This window comes from Eubalaena glacialis, chromosome 9, assembly GCF_028564815.1.
Source record: "Eubalaena glacialis isolate mEubGla1 chromosome 9, mEubGla1.1.hap2.+ XY, whole genome shotgun sequence".
Classification (NCBI taxonomy): domain Eukaryota; kingdom Metazoa; phylum Chordata; class Mammalia; order Artiodactyla; family Balaenidae; genus Eubalaena; species Eubalaena glacialis.
This window is the reverse complement of record NC_083724.1, coordinates 10,801,338-10,821,825: the sequence shown is the minus strand read 5'-3', so window position 1 is coordinate 10,821,825 and position 20,488 is coordinate 10,801,338. Positions and strand designations below refer to the sequence as shown.

Here is a 20,488-nt window from a genome sequence, read left to right as displayed (position 1 = left end):
GGTGTGTCAAGATTTCCCAAGGCCCTTGGGAACCTACAATCGTATGGAAATGCTACATATGCTAAAAAGGAGAAGGAAACCACGACATATTATTTATAAAAAATTAGAAGCTTAGAGAGATTTATTTCAATCTCCTCACTTTTACAAATGGGGAATAGATACCTAGAAAAGCAGAATAAGGTGCCCATGATCACCTAGTTAAATGGTGGCAAAGCTGGTTTTCAGAGAACTCAGGTTTCCTTACTTCTCTTCCATTACTCTTTGATCAAATCAGAAATTGGTGGCATTTTGAAATGGGGAGAGAAAAAAGGGGCAGCTGTGGTCCCTGACTCAGGAATTTGCCAAATACAGACACCTAGAGCTTCCAAAACAACAAAAACGGGGTGCCTCTTCATGACAGTTTGTTGGAAGGAAGACGGGTTTTGCAGTGAGATCTGGTTTTAATGCCAACACAACCACGAACCAGCTATGTGACCAAATCTGTCTGAGCTCCATTTTCTTACCCATGAAAGGCTTTCCTTGATTTCTTTAGGAGAATCATTTGGATCTCTAGGAGAATCCAACTGATTCTCCTCTGTGTTCTTACAGAGCTTGGTTGATATTTCTGCATATAACCTACCACACTGCTCTTTTTCTTATTTATGCATCTATGTTCTCCTAAAGAGCAGGGATTCTTCTACTATCTCTGCATCTTCACTGAAGAGTAAAATGGCTGGCATTTAGAACAAATGTTTGTTGAATGAATGAATATATGATGAATGTGTAGACTGAATCACTCTACCCATGAAAAAAACATAGAGGGTATTATTAATGATGTGTGTGTTAACGAGGAGAAGTAATAAGCTTTTCTTTTTCTTTTTCTGGCTTGTCACATTGATACCTGTTAGCCAAATGGGGCTTTCAAGGCAATGCACATGTATCAGAGATAGCAATTCAAGACAAGGGAAGAAGGCCCAGGACAAAGTGAAAATGAAAGAGGCATTCTTACAGTTCACCAAGATATGAGCACTGGCATCTCAGTTTTTTATGGAGAAAACAATAAGAAATTATTACAACTATATAAAAATGTTCAATTACATACATATAAAAAGACTAGAAGAAAAGGGACCAAGAAGTTCATAAAGATTATATTTACATTAAAGCAATGAGCACTTTTTTCTTTCTAAATTTCTGTACTTTCCAGATGTCCCATAATATGTATGTATAACTTTCATTTTCCTTTCTTTATAAAATATTTAATTAAATTTTTGATAAGTGTAATATTAATACATTCTTATTGTAGACAATTTAGAAATATGGAACAGTACAAAGAAGTCTGGGAAATCTCTCACCCCACTACACAGAGAAAATCACTTGTCCTAGAGACTCTGACCATGGCCTGCCTGATTGGTAAGTGTGCTCATTTTCTCTACTAGGTTCTGGAATTATGGAAGAAATAACCATAACTACTGCATAAGGGTCTTATAAGGATTAAATGACATAATTAACTTCACAGTGCCTGGAATGAAGAAGGATTCTCATTTTGCCAAAATTTCTTCTACCACTTTTAAGCTTCTGATTACACGGAAGCAGAATTAACTATCTAACAGAAGCATGGTGGATAGCAATGAGACAGAGAAACCTAAAAGTCCTGTTTGTGAGTCACTACCAGAGAGAGAAGAATGATCAAAACGCTAACAAACAAGTACAGGACAACTGGATCCACAAGAAGAGGCTTAATTTTAGAGTTGGGTTGGCATGGAAGGAGCAGGCGCTTTTAGGTACCATGGAGTTTGTAAGAGGATTGGAAGTTTAAGAAATGAGTGGATGCAAAATGGAGCCTGCTGCCAAAGAGAGATCTTTTGGGGGAGACATAGAGATCTCCAAAGCTTTAATGAGTACAATTAACTGAATTTCCCTTATTCACATTTCATCAAATAAAGCTAAATTTCTTCATTAGAAAAATTTATTGCATTGAATTGTTGACCAATATTCATTTTATGTTCAAAGGCCAGTATGGCTTTTATGAAGAGACAGAAGCCTATAGCCCATAAATAGATGGTACTTAATTCATATATGAAAATTCAGGAGCATTCCAGGAAGCATCCCAGATTTCTACCAAATGTGATCTGACATGTTCATTTCTTATCTTCAGAAAATGCAAAACACACTAAAGTATGAACACAAGACAGATTAATGCTTATTGTTTTTTTAATGAAAAATAAAAGAATGCATGATTCTGAAATGTCCAGAATGCTCATTACATGAGCTTTGCTGCTTATTTTGGTGACAAGCAATATTAAGAGTGTGTCAGGCATTAGTAAGAGAAAGCTCCTGATGGTTGCAGCTCAGAAGTTCATCTCTTTGAAGTCAGAGAAAAGATTTTTAAGACTCCCAAGATTTCCTTTTCTCTAAACCACCCCCCCCATAAATGGAAAGTAAAACTGATAAATAACATCAAAACGTTTGTCAAGCCACAGCAACCTCAGACAGGAATAGTTAAATCTAAATTTCCTGGTAAAGTTCTAGGGAGAAAATGTCCACTAATTTTTAGGTGGAAGCAAGACCTTCATATTGTTCTGTCTGAGCTCCTTTTAGGACAGTTTCTATTGCTATGTGTTCAAGTTCCCTGACCACAGCATGCTTCCTCCTGCCACAGCATCACTGCCACACAGTTCCATCTGCCAGGAGCCTTCCCCTGCCAAATGCCCCTGGCATCACTTTCTGAGGGAATTCCTCCCTGGTTCCCAGGTGAGGCTCTCACAAATGGCATTCCTTCCCTGCAGAGCACTTAACTCAGCTTCTAAGCAAACATTATTTGGCTTAATTATTTGCCCATTTCCCTCACTAGGTTGTAGAATTCATGAAAGAGAAACTATGTCTTGTTCCCCTCACCACTGTACATCCAGCAAAATGCCTGGTATATAGCAAACACTCAATAAATATTTACTGAATGCATGAATGAATACAAATGATAAGTGAAATGAGCCAGTTACAAAATGCTATTACACTTGATAATTTCTTCTTCCCCACCAAACTGTAAATTTTTTGAGAGCAGCAATTGCGTTTCTCTTGTTCTCCATTTTATCCTCGATACCCAGGGCCTGGAACTCCATAAATATTTGCTGAATGAAGAAATGATGAGGGACTTAAGTCTTTGAGATTAAGCAGGATATCAAAAGAAGAGTGAGAAAGGCATTTCTAAGGAAACAGCAAAAGCAGACATGGTGTGTGTCAAGAAGCTGCCAGTTAAAGAATGTGATGCGTTAGAATGTACGGGAGCATACCTGGGGGTCAGATGGGAAGGGCACCTTAGGCTGTATTATTTAGGTAAATGGTTCTCAATGATGACTCTAAGGAGTATAAATTAGAAGCAGCAACCTAGAAATGGGAGAAGAGTAGACAGTGGCAGGCATGCAGACAGCAAAAAAAAAAAAAAGTGGGGGTAGTGGTGGCGGTGTGGGGAGTATAAAGAATTCAAATTGCAAAGCTGTCAGAAAATGTATAATGTAAAGTCAAATCTTCCTAGATACTTTCATAAGCCCACAAGAGCATCACTGTATCATAGCATGATACAATTACTTGAGTCATCAAGAAAGGGCTAAATTATGCTACTATTGCTGAACTAATACTAGTATTCATTGCAGTAGTAGCTGCTGGAGTTATAGTATTTAGCAGCAACAGAAACAAACATTTACTGAGCACTTGCCATGTATTTTCTCATTTTATTTTCATAACTACCCTGATAGGAAGTTTCTATCCTCATTTTACACATGAGAAAAATGGAATACATGGGCTGAAGTAATTCATCCAAGATCACCCTAATGGTTAGTGCCAGAATGCAAACCCAGACTATGACTTTGAATCCCACACTCTTAACCACTATGTTACATACTGATTAAGAAGGCAAAGGAAAATGTTAACACATGTTAGTGAGCTTCTATGAAATATTACAAAAATAAAGAAACCTTGATACTGAATGAGATAAACCTCAACTATCTAGGCGGTCCACCAAGTTTCCCAAGGGCTCCATGAGAATGAAGTGAATACACAGTGAAATCTACTGCATGGCTATATCATGTGTTGGCATACTCTACAGCTGCACTTTCCAAACATGTGGCTACTGAGTCCTTGAAATGTGGCTAGTCTGAATTGAGATGTGCTGTAAATAGCAAATAAACACTGGATTTTGAATACGTGATGAAAAAAACAGAACATTAAAAATCTCATTAATAATTTTTATATCAATTACATGTTGAAATGATAATATTTAGGATATAATGGGTTAGATAAAATATATTATGAAAATTAATTTCACTTGTTTTTTGGAAATGTTTAAATATGTGATTACTAGAAAACTTAAAATTGTAAATGTGGCTTACATTTGTAGCTTGTATTATGCATTTTTTCCGGCTTTATTAAAATATAATTGACATATAGCATTGTGTAGGTTTAAAGTGTTGATATGATACACTTACATATTACCAAATGATTACTAACAAGTAGTATCAGCCAATACCTCCATCACGGTGAGTACATTTGGCAACCTTAGCAACTTTTCAAATGCACTGTACTCTGATCCCAAGAACTTATAACTGAAAGTTTATAACCTCTGACCAACATCTCCCCATTTCCCCCACACCCTAGGCCCTGGTAATCACCATTCTAATCTCTGTTTCTATGTGTTCGCTTTTTTGGATTCCACATATAAGTGATATCATACAGTATTTGTCTTTCTCTGTCTGACTTATCTCACTTAGCATCACGTCCTCAAGGTCCATCTATGTTGTTGAAAATAGCAGGATTTCCTTCTTTCTCATGGCTGAGTAATATTCCATTGTGTGTATATATACACCATTATCATCTTTATCCATTCATCCATAGATGAACAGTTAGGTTGTTTCCATATCTTGGCTATTGTGAATAATGCTGCAATGAACTTGCGAGTGCAGGTATCTCTTTGCAATCCTGTTTGCATTTCCTATGGATACATACCCAGAAGTGGGATTGCTGGATCATATGGCAGTTCTATTTTTAATTTTTTGAGGAACCTCCATACTGTTTTCCATAGTGCCTGTATCAATTTCCATTCCTACCAACAGTGCACAAGGGTTCCCTTTTCTCCACGTCCTCGCCAACACTTGTTATATCTTGTCTTCTTGATGACAGTCATTCTAACAGGTGTGAAGTGATTGCATTGCATTTCATTTGGACAGCACTGCTCTATAGCCATAAACTTCCACTCACTGAGCACTGCGATAATCTCCAAAGTATACTACACCAGCTTTGTATACCACAGCAAAATTCTTCAGGTTTTTAGTATCAGTACTTCACCTGTCAGTAGCCTAATGAAGAGCAATAGTAAATAAGAGACCAGTGAAATATGTTGAATGTCTAAGGGACACCTGAAAAGAAGAAGGAAAGGAATGGTTATTCTAGTGTACAATGGAGTCATAACACACGACTGAAATCTCTGCATAAAAATTAGGACTAGTTGGGGCTTCCCTGGTGGCACAGTGGTTAAGAATCCGCCTGCCAAGGCAGGGGACAAGGGTTCGAGCCCTGGTCCGGGAAGATCCCACATGCGGCAGAGGAACTAAGGCCGTGCGCCACAACTACAGAGCCCTCGTGCCACAACTACTGAAGCCTGTGCACCTAGAGTCCGTGCTCCACAACAAGAGAAGCCACCTCAATGAGAAGCCCGCGCACCATAATGAAGAGTAGCCCCTGCTCACTGCAACTAGAGAAAGCCCGCGCGCAGCAACGAAGACCCAAGGCAGCCAAAAAAAATAATAATAAAATAAATAAAAATTTATTAAAAAAAAATTAGGACTAGTCAAAATTATTCTTAAAAATCCCTTAAATTATCTATGAAGTAAAATAAATGTGGTTTTCTGTCAAGAACAAGTGCATACCTCCCATCTCAAGTTCTTGACAAGGTAAAACCTCACTGAATTTTATTTTTTTCTCTTTTACAAATGGGTGTTCCTAAAAAGATAGTGTTTCACCCTTGAATCTGGTGGAGAAACATAAATTAAGGAATGTTTTAAAAAATCTTACAGGTCAGAAATAGATGCACACAAATATAGTCAACTGATCTTTGACAAAGGAGCAAAGGCAACTCAATGGAGAAAGGATGGTTTTTTCAACTGGATGTTAAGAAGAAACAAAAGAGAAAAGAAAAAGAAAGAAATCTAGACACAGACCTTACACATTTCACAAAAATTAACTCTAAATGGATCAGAGACCTAAATGTAAAGCACAAAACTATGACACTTCTAGAAAATAACATAGGAGAAAAAGTAGGCAACCTTAGGTTTGGTGATGACTTTTTAGCTATAACACCAAAAGCACAATCTATGAAAAAAACTGGTAAGCTGGAGTTCATTAACATTAAAAACTTCAGCTCTGCTAAAAATGCTGTTAAGAGAATAAAAACATGAGCAGACACCAAAAACAACGGGAACTAAGAACCTGCAGCCTGTGAAAAAGAGACCCCAAACACAGCAAGTTAAGCAAAATGAGAAGACAGAGAAACACACAGCAGGTGAAGGAGCAAGGTAAAAACCACCAGACCAAACAAATGAAGAGGAAATAGGCAGTCTACCTGAAAAAGAATTCAGAGTAATGATAGTAAAGACGATCCAAAATCTTGGAAACAGAATGGAGAAAATACAAGAAACGTTTAACAAGGACCTAGAAGAACTAAAAAGCGAACAAACCACGATGAACAACACAATAAATGAAATTAAAAATTCTCTAGAAGGAATCCATAGCAGAATAACTGAGGCAGAAGAACGGATAAGTGACCTGGAAGATAAAATAGTGGAAATAACTACTGCAGAGCAGAATAAAGAAAAAAGAATGAAAAGATTTGAGGACAGTCTTAGAGACCTCTGGGACATTAAACACACCAAAATTCGAATTATAGGGGTCCCAGAGAAGAAGAGAAAAAGAAAGGGTCTGAGAAAATATTCGAAGAGATTATAGTTGAAAACTTCCCTAACATGGGAAAGGAAACAGTCACCCAACTCCACGAAGGACAGAGAGTCCCATACAGGATAAACCCTAGGAAAAACATACCAAGACACATATTAATCAAACTAAATACAATACACATATTAATCAAGATTAAATACAAAGAAAAAATAATAAAAGCAGCAAGGGAAAAACAACAAATAACATACAAGGTAATCCCCATAAGGTTAACAGCTGATCTTTCAGCAGAAACTCTGCAAGCCAGAAGGGAGTGGCAGGACACATTTAAAGTGATGAAAGGGAAAAACCTACAATCAAGATTACCCTACCCAGCAAGGATCCCATTCAGATTCGACGAGGAAATTAAAACGTTTACAGACAAGCAAACGCTAAGAGAATTCAGCACCACCAAACCAGCTTTACAACAAATGCTAAAGGAACTTCTCTAGGCAGCAAACACAAGAGAAGGAAAAGACCTACAATAACAAACCCAAAACAATTAAGAAAATGGTAATAGGAACATACATATCGATAACTAGCTTAAATGTAAATGGATTAAATGCTCCAACCAAAAGACACAGACTGGCTGAATGGGTACAAAAACAAGACCCATATATATGCTGTCTACAAGAGACCCACTTCAGACCTAGGGACACATACAGACTGAAAGTGAGGGGATGGAAAAAGATATGCCACGCAAATGGAAATCAAAAAGAAAGCTGCAGTAGCAATTCTCATATCAGACGAAATAGATTTTAAAATAAAGACTATTACAGGAGACAAAGAAGGACACTACATAATGATCAAGGAATCAATCCAAGAAGAAGATATAACAACTGTAAATATTTATGCACCCAACATAGGAGCACCTCAATACATAAGGCAAATGCTAACAGCTGTAAAAGGGGAAATTGACAGTAACACAATCATAGAAGGGGACTTTAACACCCCACTTTCACCAATGGACAGATCATCCAAAATGAAAATAAATAAGGAAACACAAGCTTTAAATGATACATTAAACAAGATGGACTTAATTGATATTTATAGGACATTCCATCTAAAAACAACAGAATACACTTTCTTCTCAAGTGCTCATGGAACGTTCTCCAAGATAGATCATACCTTGGGTCACAAACCAAGCCTTGGTAAATGTAAGAAAACTGAAACTGTATCAAGTATCTTTTCTGACCACAATGCTGTGAGACTAGATATCAATTACAGGAAAAAATCTGTAAAAAATACAAACACATGGAGGCTAAACAATACACTACTTAATAACCAAGAGATCACTGAAGAAATCAAAGAGGAAATAAAAAAATACCTAGAAACAAATGACAATGAAAACACGATGACCCAAAACCTATGGGATGCAGCAAAAGCAGTTCTAAGAGGGAAGTTTATAGCAATACAATCCTACCTCAAGAAACAGAAACATCTCAAATAAACAACCTAACCTTACACCTAAAGCAAGTAGAGAAAGAAGAACAAAAAAACCCCCAACGTTAGCAGAAGGAAAGAAATCATAAAGATCAGATCAGAAATAAATGAAAAAGAAATGAAGGAAACAATAGCAAAGATCAATAAAACTAAAAGCTGGTTCTTTGAGAAGATAAACAAAATTGATAAACTGCTTGCCAGACTCATCAAGAAAGAAAGGGAGAACACTCAAATCAACAGAATTAGAAATGAAAAAGAAGTAACAACTGACACTGCAGAAATACAAAGGATCATGAGAGATTACTACAAGCAACTATATGCCAATAAAATGGACAAATTCTTAGAAAAGCACAACCTTCCGAGACTGGACTAGGAAGAAATAGAAAATATAAACAGACCAATCACAAGCACTGAAATTGAGACTGTGATTAAAAATCTTCCAACAAACAAAAGCCCAGAACCAGATGGCTTCACAGGCGAATTCTATCAAACATTTAGAGAAGAGCTAACACCTATCCTTCTCAAACTCTTCCAAAATATAGCAGAGGGAGGAACACTCCCAAACTCATTCTACGAGGCCACCATCACCCTGATACCAAAACCAGACAAAGATGTCCCAAAAAAAGAAAACTACAGGCCAATATCACTGATGAACATAGATGCAAAAATCCTCAACAAAATACTAGCAAACAGAATCCAACAGCACATTAAAAGGATCATACACCATGATCAAGTGGGATTTATTCCAGGAATGCAAGGATTCTTCAATATACGCAAATCAATCAATGTGATACATCATATTAACAAACTGAAGGAGGAAAACCATATGATCATCTCAATAGATGCAGAAAAAGCTTTCAACAAAATTCAACACCCATTTATGATAAAAACTCTCCAGAAAGTAGGCACAGAGGGAACTTACCTCAACATAACAAAGGCCATATATGACAAACCCACAGCCAACATCATTCTCAATGGTGAAAAACTGAAACCATTTCCACTAAGATCAGGAAAAAGACAAGGCTGCGCACTGTCACCACTATTATTCAACATAGTTTTTGAAGTTTTAGCCACAGCAATCAGAGAAGAAAAAGAAATAAAAGGAATCCAAATCAGAAAAGAAGAAGTAAAGCTGTCACTGTTTGCAGATGACATGATACTATACATAGAGAATCCTAAAGGTGCTACCAGAAAACTACTAGAGCTAATCAATGAATCTGGTAAAGTAGCAGGATACAAAATTAATGCACAGAAATCTCTTGCATTCCTATACATTAAGGATGAAAAATGTGAAAGAGAAATTAAGGAACGGTCCCATTTACCAATGTAACAGAAAGAACAAAATACTTAGGAATAAACCTACCTAAGGAGACAAACGACCTGTATGCAGAAAACTACAAAACACTGATGAAAGAAATTAAAGATGATACAAACGGATGGAGAGATATACCATGTTCTTGGATTGGAAGAATCAACATTGTGAAAATGACTATACTACCGAAAGCAATCTACAGATTCAATGCAATCCCTATCAAACTACCAATGGCATTTTTCACAGAACTAGAAGAAAACATTTCACAATTTGTATGGAAACACAAAAGACCCCGAATAGCCAAAGCAATCTTGAGAAAGAAAAACGGAGCTGGAGGAATCAGGCTCCCTGACTTCAGACTATACTACAATGCTACAGTAATCAAGACAGTACGGTACTGGCACAAAAACAGAAACATAGACCAATAGAACAGGATAGAAAGCCCAGAGATAAACCCACACATATATGGTCACCTTATTTTTGATAAAGGAGGCAAGACTATACAATGGAGAAAAGACAGCCTCTTCAATAAGTGGTGCTGGGAAAACTGGACAGCTACATGTAAAAGAATGAAATTAGATCACTCCTAACACAACACACAAAAATAAACTCAAAATGGATTAAAGACCTAAAAGTAAGGCCAGACACTACAAAACCCTTAGAGGAAAACATAGGCAGAACACTCTATGACATAAATCACAGCAAGATCCTTTTTGACCCACCTCCTAGAGAAATGGAAATAAAAACAAAAATAAACAAATGGGACCTAATGAAACTTCAAAGCTTTTGCACAGCAAAGGAAACCATAAACAAGAAGAAAAGACAACCCTCAGAATGGGAGAAAATATTTGCAAATGAAGCAACTGACAAAGGATTAACCTCCAAAATATACAAGCAGCTCATGCTGCTCAATATCAAAAAAACAAACAACCCAATCCAAAAATGGGCAGAAGACCTAAACAGACATTTCTCCAAAGAAGATATACAGATTGCCAACAAACACATGAAAGAATGCTCAACATCACTAATCATTAGAGAAATGCAAATCAAAACTACAATGAGGTATCACCTCACACCAGTCAGAATGGCCAGAATGGCCATCATCAAAAAATCTACAAACAGTAAATGCTGGAGAGGGTGTGGAGAAAGGGAACCCTCTTGAACTGTTGGTGGGAATGTAAATTGATACAGCCACTATGGAGAACAGTATGGAGGAGGTTCCTTAAAAAACTAAAAATAGAACTACCATATGACCCAGCAATCCCACTACTGGGCATATACCCTGAGAAAACCATAATTCAAGAAGAGTCATGTACCACAATGTTCTTTGCAGCACTATTTACAACAGCCAGGACATGGAAGCAACCTAAGTGTCCATCGACAGATGAATGGATAAAGAAGATGTGGCACATATATACAATGGAATATGACTCAGCCATAAAAAGAAATGAAATTGAGTTATTTGTAGTGAGGTGGATGGACCTAGAGTCTGTCATACAGAGTGAAGTAAGTCAGAAAGAGAAAAACAAATACCGTATGCTAACATATATATATGGAATCTAAAAAAAAAAAGAAAAAAAATGGTTCTAAGGAATCTAGGGGCAGGACAGGAATAAAGATACAGACGTAGAAAATGGACTTGAGGACATGGGGAGGGGGAAGGGTAAGCTGGGATGAAGTTAGAGACTGGCATGGATATATATATACTACCAAATGTAAAATAGATAGCTAGTGGGAAGCAGCCACATAGCACAGGGAGATCAGCTCGGTGCTTTGTGACCATCTAGAGGGGTGGGATAGGGAGGGTGGGAGGGAGACGCAAGAGGGAGGAGATATGGGGATATATGTATATGTATAGCTGATTCACTTTGTTATACAGCAGAAACTAACACACCATTGTAAAGCAATTATACTCCAATAAAGATGTTAAAAAAAAAAAAAAAGAAGCAACCAAGCTATCGTTCAGTAGGTGAATGGAAAAACTGTGGTATATCCATACAATGGAGTATTAGTCACCATATGAAATATGAGTTATCAAGCCAGAAAAAGACATGAAGGAACCTTAAACATATACTGCTAAGTGAAAGAAGCCAGTCTGAAAAGGCTACATATGGAATGATTCCAAGTAGCCTACATTATGGAAAATGCAAAACTACAAAGACAGTAAAAAGATGAGTGGTTGCCAGAGGTGAGAGAAGTGGGATGAATAAATAGAACACAGGGCATTTTCAGGCTGGTGAAACCATTTTGTATGATACAATAATTAGAATTGTACAATACACAAAGTGTACCTAATGTAAACTGCTGACTTTAGTTAATCATAATGTATCAGTATATGTTCAACAATTGTAACAAATGTACCACACTAGTGCAAGATGCCACTAATAGGGAAAAATGAGAGGCAGGAAGGAGATAATGTGGGAACTTTATACTTTCTGGGCAATTTTTCTGTAAATCTAAAACTGCCCTAAAAAATAAAGCCTATTAAAGAGATTTAAAGGTAACCGGCTTTAGAACTGTAAAAAAATTCGAAATAGAAAATAAAGAAAAGAAAGAAAGCATAAAAAACAAAGCTGAAACAAGTAGACTAACATGAAACCAACATGTCAGTGGTTATAATAAATGTTAGTAAGATAAACTTCCCTATGAAAAGACAGTGACTTAGACTGGGCCAAAAAGGAAAAACCTCGCAAAGGTATTCAACATAGCTAAAACAAAAAGGCAAAGGTAAAAGGCTGAACAAAGATACACTGGACAAGTACAAAGAAGAACAGTGGAAAAAATAGCTCATTGTTACTGAAATAAAGAAAAAGGCAGGACACAATACATAAATAAAACAAATCGGACTGCTTTACATTGAAAAAGGTACAACTCACAATAAAGATATGAAATGCATGAATCTTTTTGTGCACTGATATATATATATATATAAAGTGGAAACTGCTGAAATCTCAGGAGAAAAATCACACACACACACACACACACGCAGGAAACTTAATTCATTTCTCTTAATCATTCATGGACCAAAAATAGTCAAAAACTGTTAAAAACAATAGTAATTAAAAATGCTGATTTAATAAGTATATATTGAATTCTGTAACCTATAGAGAATAATTTTTCCAGAATCTGCAGAATAATTATAAAACATTATTATACAGTAGGCCTCCCAAATATAGATAAATCTCTAAGCAGAAATTTTATAAGGCACATTTTCTGGTCAACATTCAATAAACATAAATCTACATAACAAAGTCAAAATTTAAATATTCAACTACCTACAGACTGAAATGATTTCATTTAGCTTCTTCCAAATAGATTTTAGTTTCCTCCAAAATCAGTGCACCAAAATAAGCAGGAAATTATCTTAAATACCACACTCCAATCTTGCTCAAGAATTAACAAGTGTTAAGAGTCAAGGAAGCCAAGAATTCCAGCCAATTCTCCATTCCTTCCCAGGGGCCACAGCCTACTTCCATAGACATTTTGCAAGGCACAGAGACAGGAGAACCACCTTCTCAAATAAATAATTTTCTTGAAAATAAAGGAAAGCTCTCCCATTCATCTAGCAATTTGCCCCGCTGTGAATGAAGAGCTCTTCCACAGGGCCAACCCACTGGAAAAGATCAAGTAAGGATCTATTCCAACACTTAAGTACAAACAAGCTAGAAAGAAAATAACCCTGTACTTCACTTCCTGACAGGAAGAGATCCCAGGTATTTACTTTATAGACTGTCTTATATCAAACAGAACTGAGAAATCCTCTGTCACATAAGAGGTGCAAAAAAATTTCAAAAGACCACGGCTTCTTTGGAGTCAACGTAATTTTGTAATTCAACATATACTTACAGAGCAACTGTTTTAAAATGTCAGCATGCTAGGTACACTCAGGAATATAAATTTAATAAGATATACTCAACTTCAAAGGTTTACAAACTAGTACAAGAAATAATCTCTATTTGGAGGGTTCAGAATTGGTATTAAATTGTTTGAATCTTCCTTAGCCTTACTAATTTTTGGTCTGCTTTGTTTATCAGTTTCTGATAGCAGGTATTGAAATTTCCTGTTCTGACTGTGGATCAGTCAAGGATGCTCCTTAAAATTCCCTTAAAATATTCTGAGACTATGTTGCTAGATGCATACACAGTCAGAATTATTATATTATCTTGGTGGGCTATTCCTTTTTTCATTATGTAGTTTACCAAAATATCCCTATTGATGTTGTTTTTGCCTTAAATTCTACTGTTTGACTCACTGCCACCCTCCTCCCCAACCCCCTTTTGCCAGGTGGAGACTCTGACCTATGGGAAAGGAGATGGCAGAATGTCTGCTTGACAGCTTTTGGACTGAGAAGGAAATAAGGTTCTTTTTTTCTTTTTCCTAATTAAAAAAAGATTTTTAAAAAAATTTATTTTATTTATTTATTTATTTTTGGCTGTGTTGGGTCTTTGTTGCTGCACGGGGGCTACTCTTCGTTGAGGTGCGCAGTAGCACCTCATTTTCTCATTGCAGTAGCTTCTCTTGTTGCAGAGCACGGGCTCCAGGCGCGCGCGGGCTTCAGTAGTTGTGTCACACGGGCTCACTAGCTGTGGCTCGCGGGCTCTAGAGCACAGGCTCAGTAGTTGTGGCACACGGGCTTAGTTGCTCTGCAGCATGTGGGATCTTCCCAGACCAGGGCTCGAACCTGTGTCCCCTGCATTGGCAGGTGGATTCTTAACCACTGCGCCACCAGGGAAGCCCCAAGGATCTTTTGTAAAACAAAGGTTTTTAATTTTGTTGAAGTCCAATTTATCTTTTTTTTTTCCTACTGTGGATCATGCTTTTAGTGTCATGTATAAGAACTCTTCATCTAGCCCTCAGTCCCAAAGATGTTTTCCTTTATTTTCTTCTAAAAGTTCTATGGTTTTACATTTTACATTTAAGTTGCAATTCATTTTGAGTTAATTTTATACAAGGCAGGTGGTTTAGGTTGTAGTTTATTTTTTTGGCTTATGGATGTCCAACTGCCCAGCATCATTTGTTGAAAAGGCTATCCTTGCACCACTTAATTTGTATGTGCTTTTAATATGAAGACTCATTCTTATCTGCCTTCAATTCCGGGAAATTCTCTGGCATTATCTCTTCAAATATTGTTTCTCTGCTGTTCCCTCTATTCTTTGCTTCACATATGGGAGGCTTTCGATCTTTCCCCCATGTCTCTTAACTTACCTTTCCTTCTTTGTATCTCTTTGTATCTTTGTGTTGCATCCTGAGTTGAATTCATTAGTACTATCTTTCTATTCATTTCCTCTTTAACTGGGCCCAGTCTAAAGCTTATCCAACATACTTTTTTTTTTTTAACTTTCATAACTGCATTTTATATTTCCAGAACTTTTAATTGGTTCTTTACTAAATCCACCTCTTGATTCTCATCTGCTCAGTTTTGTTTCACAATTTCCTAGAAGTTTACCCATGGGTGTTATTCCTTCATCATTTTAATGATTTTAAACATATTTATTTGAAATTTATTTTCAGATTGCTTTATTATAATTTTGTTGGGTGTGAATTTTTCTCCGGATTATACTGGTTTGCTTTGGAATTTTAATTTGCTAGCTCTTCTTGAATAGGAATGCTTCCTCTCTTTTTCTCTCTCCCTTTCTTCCTCTCTCACACCTCCCTGTCTAATGCCACTGTCTTCCATCTTCATCAAAGCAGAGGCCTCCAGTCTAGAGCCAGGTCTTACACTGGCAGCTCAGGGTTCCTATCCTTTGGTGATACTAGGGACACTAGGGATATCATAAACCCAGTCACATCGTGGCCAGGTCCTGGTCACAGTGCTATCTTATTCCCCTGCCACCCCAGAAACACAACTTGAAACGAGCCACAGACCCAGGCAGCTTTGTTCAGTTTCTTTTCATAGGCAGGACAATCCCACCCCAGTTCCTAGTTTCCAGCAGTGAGACTTCCTCTAGTCCCCATCCAGGCATGAAGTTCCTTTGGTCCCTATACCCTCAAGCAGTGTTTCCCACTTTTTTTGACATCTTGGGATACTTAGAAAATAACAGCACACAGATAGATGGATGACTCTGTTCCCTACCCAGGAATGATGGCTGGAGGCTCTGACTACCCTCAGACCACCTAGTTGCCCTGAAGCCTGAGAAAAATCAGTATTTCACATACTGGTAAACTCATTCACAGCATGTTCCTTTAGAAGTAATGCTCTAAAAGAATCAACTCCCAGCACACTCTGCCTATTTCTGAACTTGGTTCTGTTCCTAATCCACAGGATGGTTAACTGGTTATTAAAATACAAGTATGTCAACAACATACTCCATTTATCATTACTATGTATTTGAAGCAGAATATAGAATTTAAAGCATGAACTTAAAGGGTCATCATAACCAGAAGTCCGTGCTTTTCCCTCTGTTTAGAGCACCCTCCTCTCAACTGCTCTGCATCACCTTTTCCTACTCCTTCAGGTTTCAGTTTAGATGTCACTTAAGCAAGGTTGCTTTTCATGACTCCAGTCTCACCACCAAGTATGGGGTCAGATCTTCTCAGGATTTTGCATGCTACTGTATTGTATTATTATAGTATTGTATTATCATTGCTTATTGTATTGTATTATCATTGCCTAGTGTATTGTGTTATTATTGCCTATTATTATTACCTTTGACAATAACCTCCTTGATGGCATAAACTGCCTTTTTCACTTCTGTATTTCCAGATCTAGCACAGTGCCTGTACTAAGCATGAACTCAATAAATATTTTAATATCACCTATAACAGAGTTCCATGGTAAGGACTATAATGTAATAGTGAAGAGTGGGGCTCTCAAGTCAGAAATTCCTGGGTTTAACAAATAACAAATGTTGACGAGGATGTGGAGAAAAGGGAACCCTTGTACACTGTTGGTGGGAATGTAAATTGGTGCAGCCACTGTGGAAAACAGTATGGAGGTTTCTCAAAAACCTAAAAACAGAACTACCATATGATCCAGCAATTCCACTCCTGGGTATATATCTGAAAAATAACAAAACACTAATTCAAAAAGATACATGCACTCCAATGTTCAAAGCAGCACAATTTACAACTGCCAAGACATGGAAACAACTTAAGTGTCCATCAACAGATGAATGAATAAAGAAGATGTGGTATATATATACATAATGGAATACTACTCAGCCGTAAAAAAGAGTAAAATTTTGCCATTGGCAGCAACATGGATGGACTTGGAGGGCATTATGCTAAGTGAAATAAGTCAGAGAAAGACAAATACTATATGCTATCACTTATATGTGGAATCTAAAAAATACATCAAACTAGTGAATAAAACAAAAAAGAGGCAAACTTACAGATATAGAGAACAAACGTTATCAGTGGGAAGAGGGAAGGAGGGGCAATATAGGGGAAGGGAGAAAAAAGGGTTATTATGGAATTATATGAAATCACATGTGTGAAACTTTTGGAAATTGTAAAGCACTACAGAATTTAAATAATTGTTCATTCAATTAAAAAAAAAATTCCTGGGTTTAAATACCAGTTCTACCACTTACTGTGTAATTTAGAAAAGTTACTTGGCCTCTCTACACTTTAGTTTCCTCATCTGTAAAATGTATGTCACAGTTCAACTCCTATTACTCGCTGTGTAACCCTGGGCAAGTTCCTTTGCCTCTCTTGGTTTCGGTTTCTACATCAAGCAGTGTTCTAAGGATTAACTCAGACAACATACATCAAGTAACTAGCACTTGCTTGCTTCCACTTCACGCTGAAAAGGGACAACACTATAGCTCAGCCTTGAGCACAGCTGCAGACTCAACCCTTTTCTGAGCCTACGTGGTATCTTGGTTGAAAAGGCTTTCTATTGCCATAGGAGCAATAAGGATTATCTTCATATCCACAATTTTTTCAGGCAAAGTGGAGGGCAATGTCAATGAGAACTTGAAAGAATAATTTTAAGTGCAAATTTAATGTTCCTAAAGGAAACACACACACACACACACACACATACACACACACACACACCTGACAGACTGGACCATTCTAACTCAAAATGTGAGAAGAGAAAGTCTCCATGAGAATCCATTTCCAAAATGAAGGCACCCACTACATTTAGCTATATCCCAAACCCTACTGCTGGGAAGGGCACATAAAACTAGGAGAGGATGCCTGTCAGATAAGAAATTCAAGTATGGGAGAACTAATGCAGCAAACTACTTTAAAGTTCAAGTTATGATGTACAGATATAGAGACTCTACTTTCAAGCACTACGTTTTTAATATAATAGTTTAATGAGGAATAGAGTCTAGTAATTGAGAGAAAAATTGGTCACTGACTGATAACAAAGAAAACTGTAATTCAGACCAAAAGGAAATAAAGTAAAAATCTTGGCATCAAACAGACTGGAAATCAAATTCTGACTCTGTCATCTCCCACTGGTGTAAACTTCAGCAAATAACAACTCTCTGATCCTGAGCTTCCTCCTCTGCAAAATGAGGATCATGATGCTCACCTCACAGGAAGCGGGAGAATTAAATGAGAAACCAGGTATGAAGCGCCCAGCACTATGCCCAACTCATGACTGGTGCTCAACAAACACTAGTTCCCTCCACTACCGCCCATGCTCCTTTTAGCAGCAAGCATCATAAAAGGGTTTGGATCCTGCTAAAATGCATTTCTTCATGTCTGGATTCACAAACTTATCAGTCCGTTTTGCAAGCAGACTCTCTGAGATAAGCCTGAGTTACACAGGCCCAAGATCTGGTGAGCAACCTGACCTGGATCAGTGTGGACGTCTGGCTCCCAGGCCAAAGCCTAGAAAGACTGACCGGGCCCAGAATGCAGCATGGGTGGCCAGGAGACAGCCAGAAACTAGAGCAGCCAAAAAGAGGGAGGATTACTTGAGCTTCGGCTCCCGTCCTTCGCTTGTGTACTGCCAACAGATGAGCCCGATCAGATCCTGTACCCTGGCGCTGGCCATTGTCACCACAGTCATTGGCAGCAGTCTGTCCTGGCTTGAGTGCAGGGGGAGGTAGACATCGATCTTCTTGGTTGCTGTTGTGCCTACATGACCCTGTGGACAGAGCACATGCATGAGGGTAAAGCACACAGTTCCGGTCATGCAGACCCTACTGAGCTACAACGACTGCCCTCCAGGGCCTGTGTTCTCCTCCTTGTTGCACATACCAGCGTATGAGCCTGGGGTGGTCCCAAAGTGGAAACATTGTCTAGTTTTAAGGTTTTTTTTTTTCTTCTTCTTTAATTTTAATTTTCTAATGTTCTAATGGATCCAGCTCTGCCAGCAGTAAGGTAAATGAGCACTACAACTAAAATAAACAAATTAGAGTCGTGGGCAGACCTAAGGTTTGGTGTCAGGAGATTTGCTTTCTTACTTATTCAGTGTGACCTTGGAAAAGTCATCATCAGACCTTGGCATAAGCTGCCCTCCCTGAAAACTGCCATATCACTCCTTGAGACCTTGGGATAAGCTGCCATATTCTCCAAGGAAGCATTTAGCAGTACTGGAACCAGGGGCTTGCCTTCTCAGAGATGATGGGGGCTAATTCCATTATGCAGTACATCTGTTACTTCACTCATCTGAACTGAAGTTCAAGGGTCTCTGGTCTTATTACTGCCCTAATCACCATACTCACACTGATCTACATGTCCCTAATCCCTCCCACACACCTCTCTCTCCTCCCTCCCAAACCCTCCACTCCCCTCTGGAACTCCTGCACTAATCAGCAAACTTCCATACATCATTACTTCTTTTTAAAAAACATTCCCTCCACCTTTTTGCCTTAATTGAAACCTGCTGATCATGAGGATACTACTTCCTCTGCTGTCCAGAAGACTGTTTTGCTTTGTTCTTTTTAACCCCCAAATCCTTAAGGCCAGGAGGTGGAGTAGGTATTCTTGCTTCTGCTACTTCCAAACTATTAATTCTCCTTTCTTACAAAAACCGCTGTTCCTTTGAGACCCAAGCCGTCCAACTACACCATCCTCTCCCTCTCCTTTTCTGTTACCCACCAACCTTTCTTTGGTCATTCTCCTCCCTCACTGAAGGCCTGAGCTCTTGGCTCACAGTCTTTCCCACCCCAATTCCTGTCACCATTCTTGGCAATTTCATCTAAAAGAACAATCTGTCCAATACGCAAGTGTCTCAATCCCTAGACCACATCATCCCCAGTGCCTTTTCATCCACCACCTCAAATCACTTATTGTGGTGGGTACACCAGAGATCTGCACTAACCCCAAAATCTCAAGTTAGAACATCCACTCACTGAATACACTTTTTTTATAATTTTATTTTTGTTTATTTATTTTTAAATTTTGGCCGCACCATGAGGCTTTCGGGATCTCAGTTCCCGGACCAGGGATTGAACCTGGGCCATGGCAGTGAAAGCGCCAAATCCTAACCACTAGACCACAGGGTTAAAACCTGAATACACTTCAATATACCTCTACTTCATCTGTTCAAGTAGTCCCTCAAATTCTCCAACCTATAATCTGTTGAACCACCACCTTTTAATTATCTATCAGTCACCCTTATTTCCCAATGCCACCCTCCAGATTACATGAGCCATTATAATCGTTCCTTTGCAAATACAGTTTTAATACTCTCTTCCTCCACTGGACACAATTCACACAACCCCAATCTTGTATGAACCCAACCCTCTGCATTGCCCACCTAAACATCACTGGAGAAAAATCATATAACTGTACAGATTGATTTTACTTTAAATTCATGATGATAAACCTCAAACAGACACTCAACACTGTATAGCAAGCCTATTATATCTC

The 20,488-nt window shown here is 38.0% G+C and overlaps 1 protein-coding gene across 2 annotated transcripts in view; it reads right to left on the bottom strand.

The window, feature by feature from the left end:
• Positions 1-20,488, bottom strand: part of MAPKAP1 (MAPK associated protein 1) — a 238,225-nt gene that overhangs the window by 112,830 nt on the left and 104,907 nt on the right. For both annotated transcript variants that reach the window (XM_061199926.1, XM_061199927.1), the window contains exon 6: positions 18,586-18,758. In XM_061199926.1, coding sequence (XP_061055909.1) covers positions 18,586-18,758 — 173 coding nt within the window. The remainder of the gene's footprint in view (positions 1-18,585; positions 18,759-20,488) is intronic.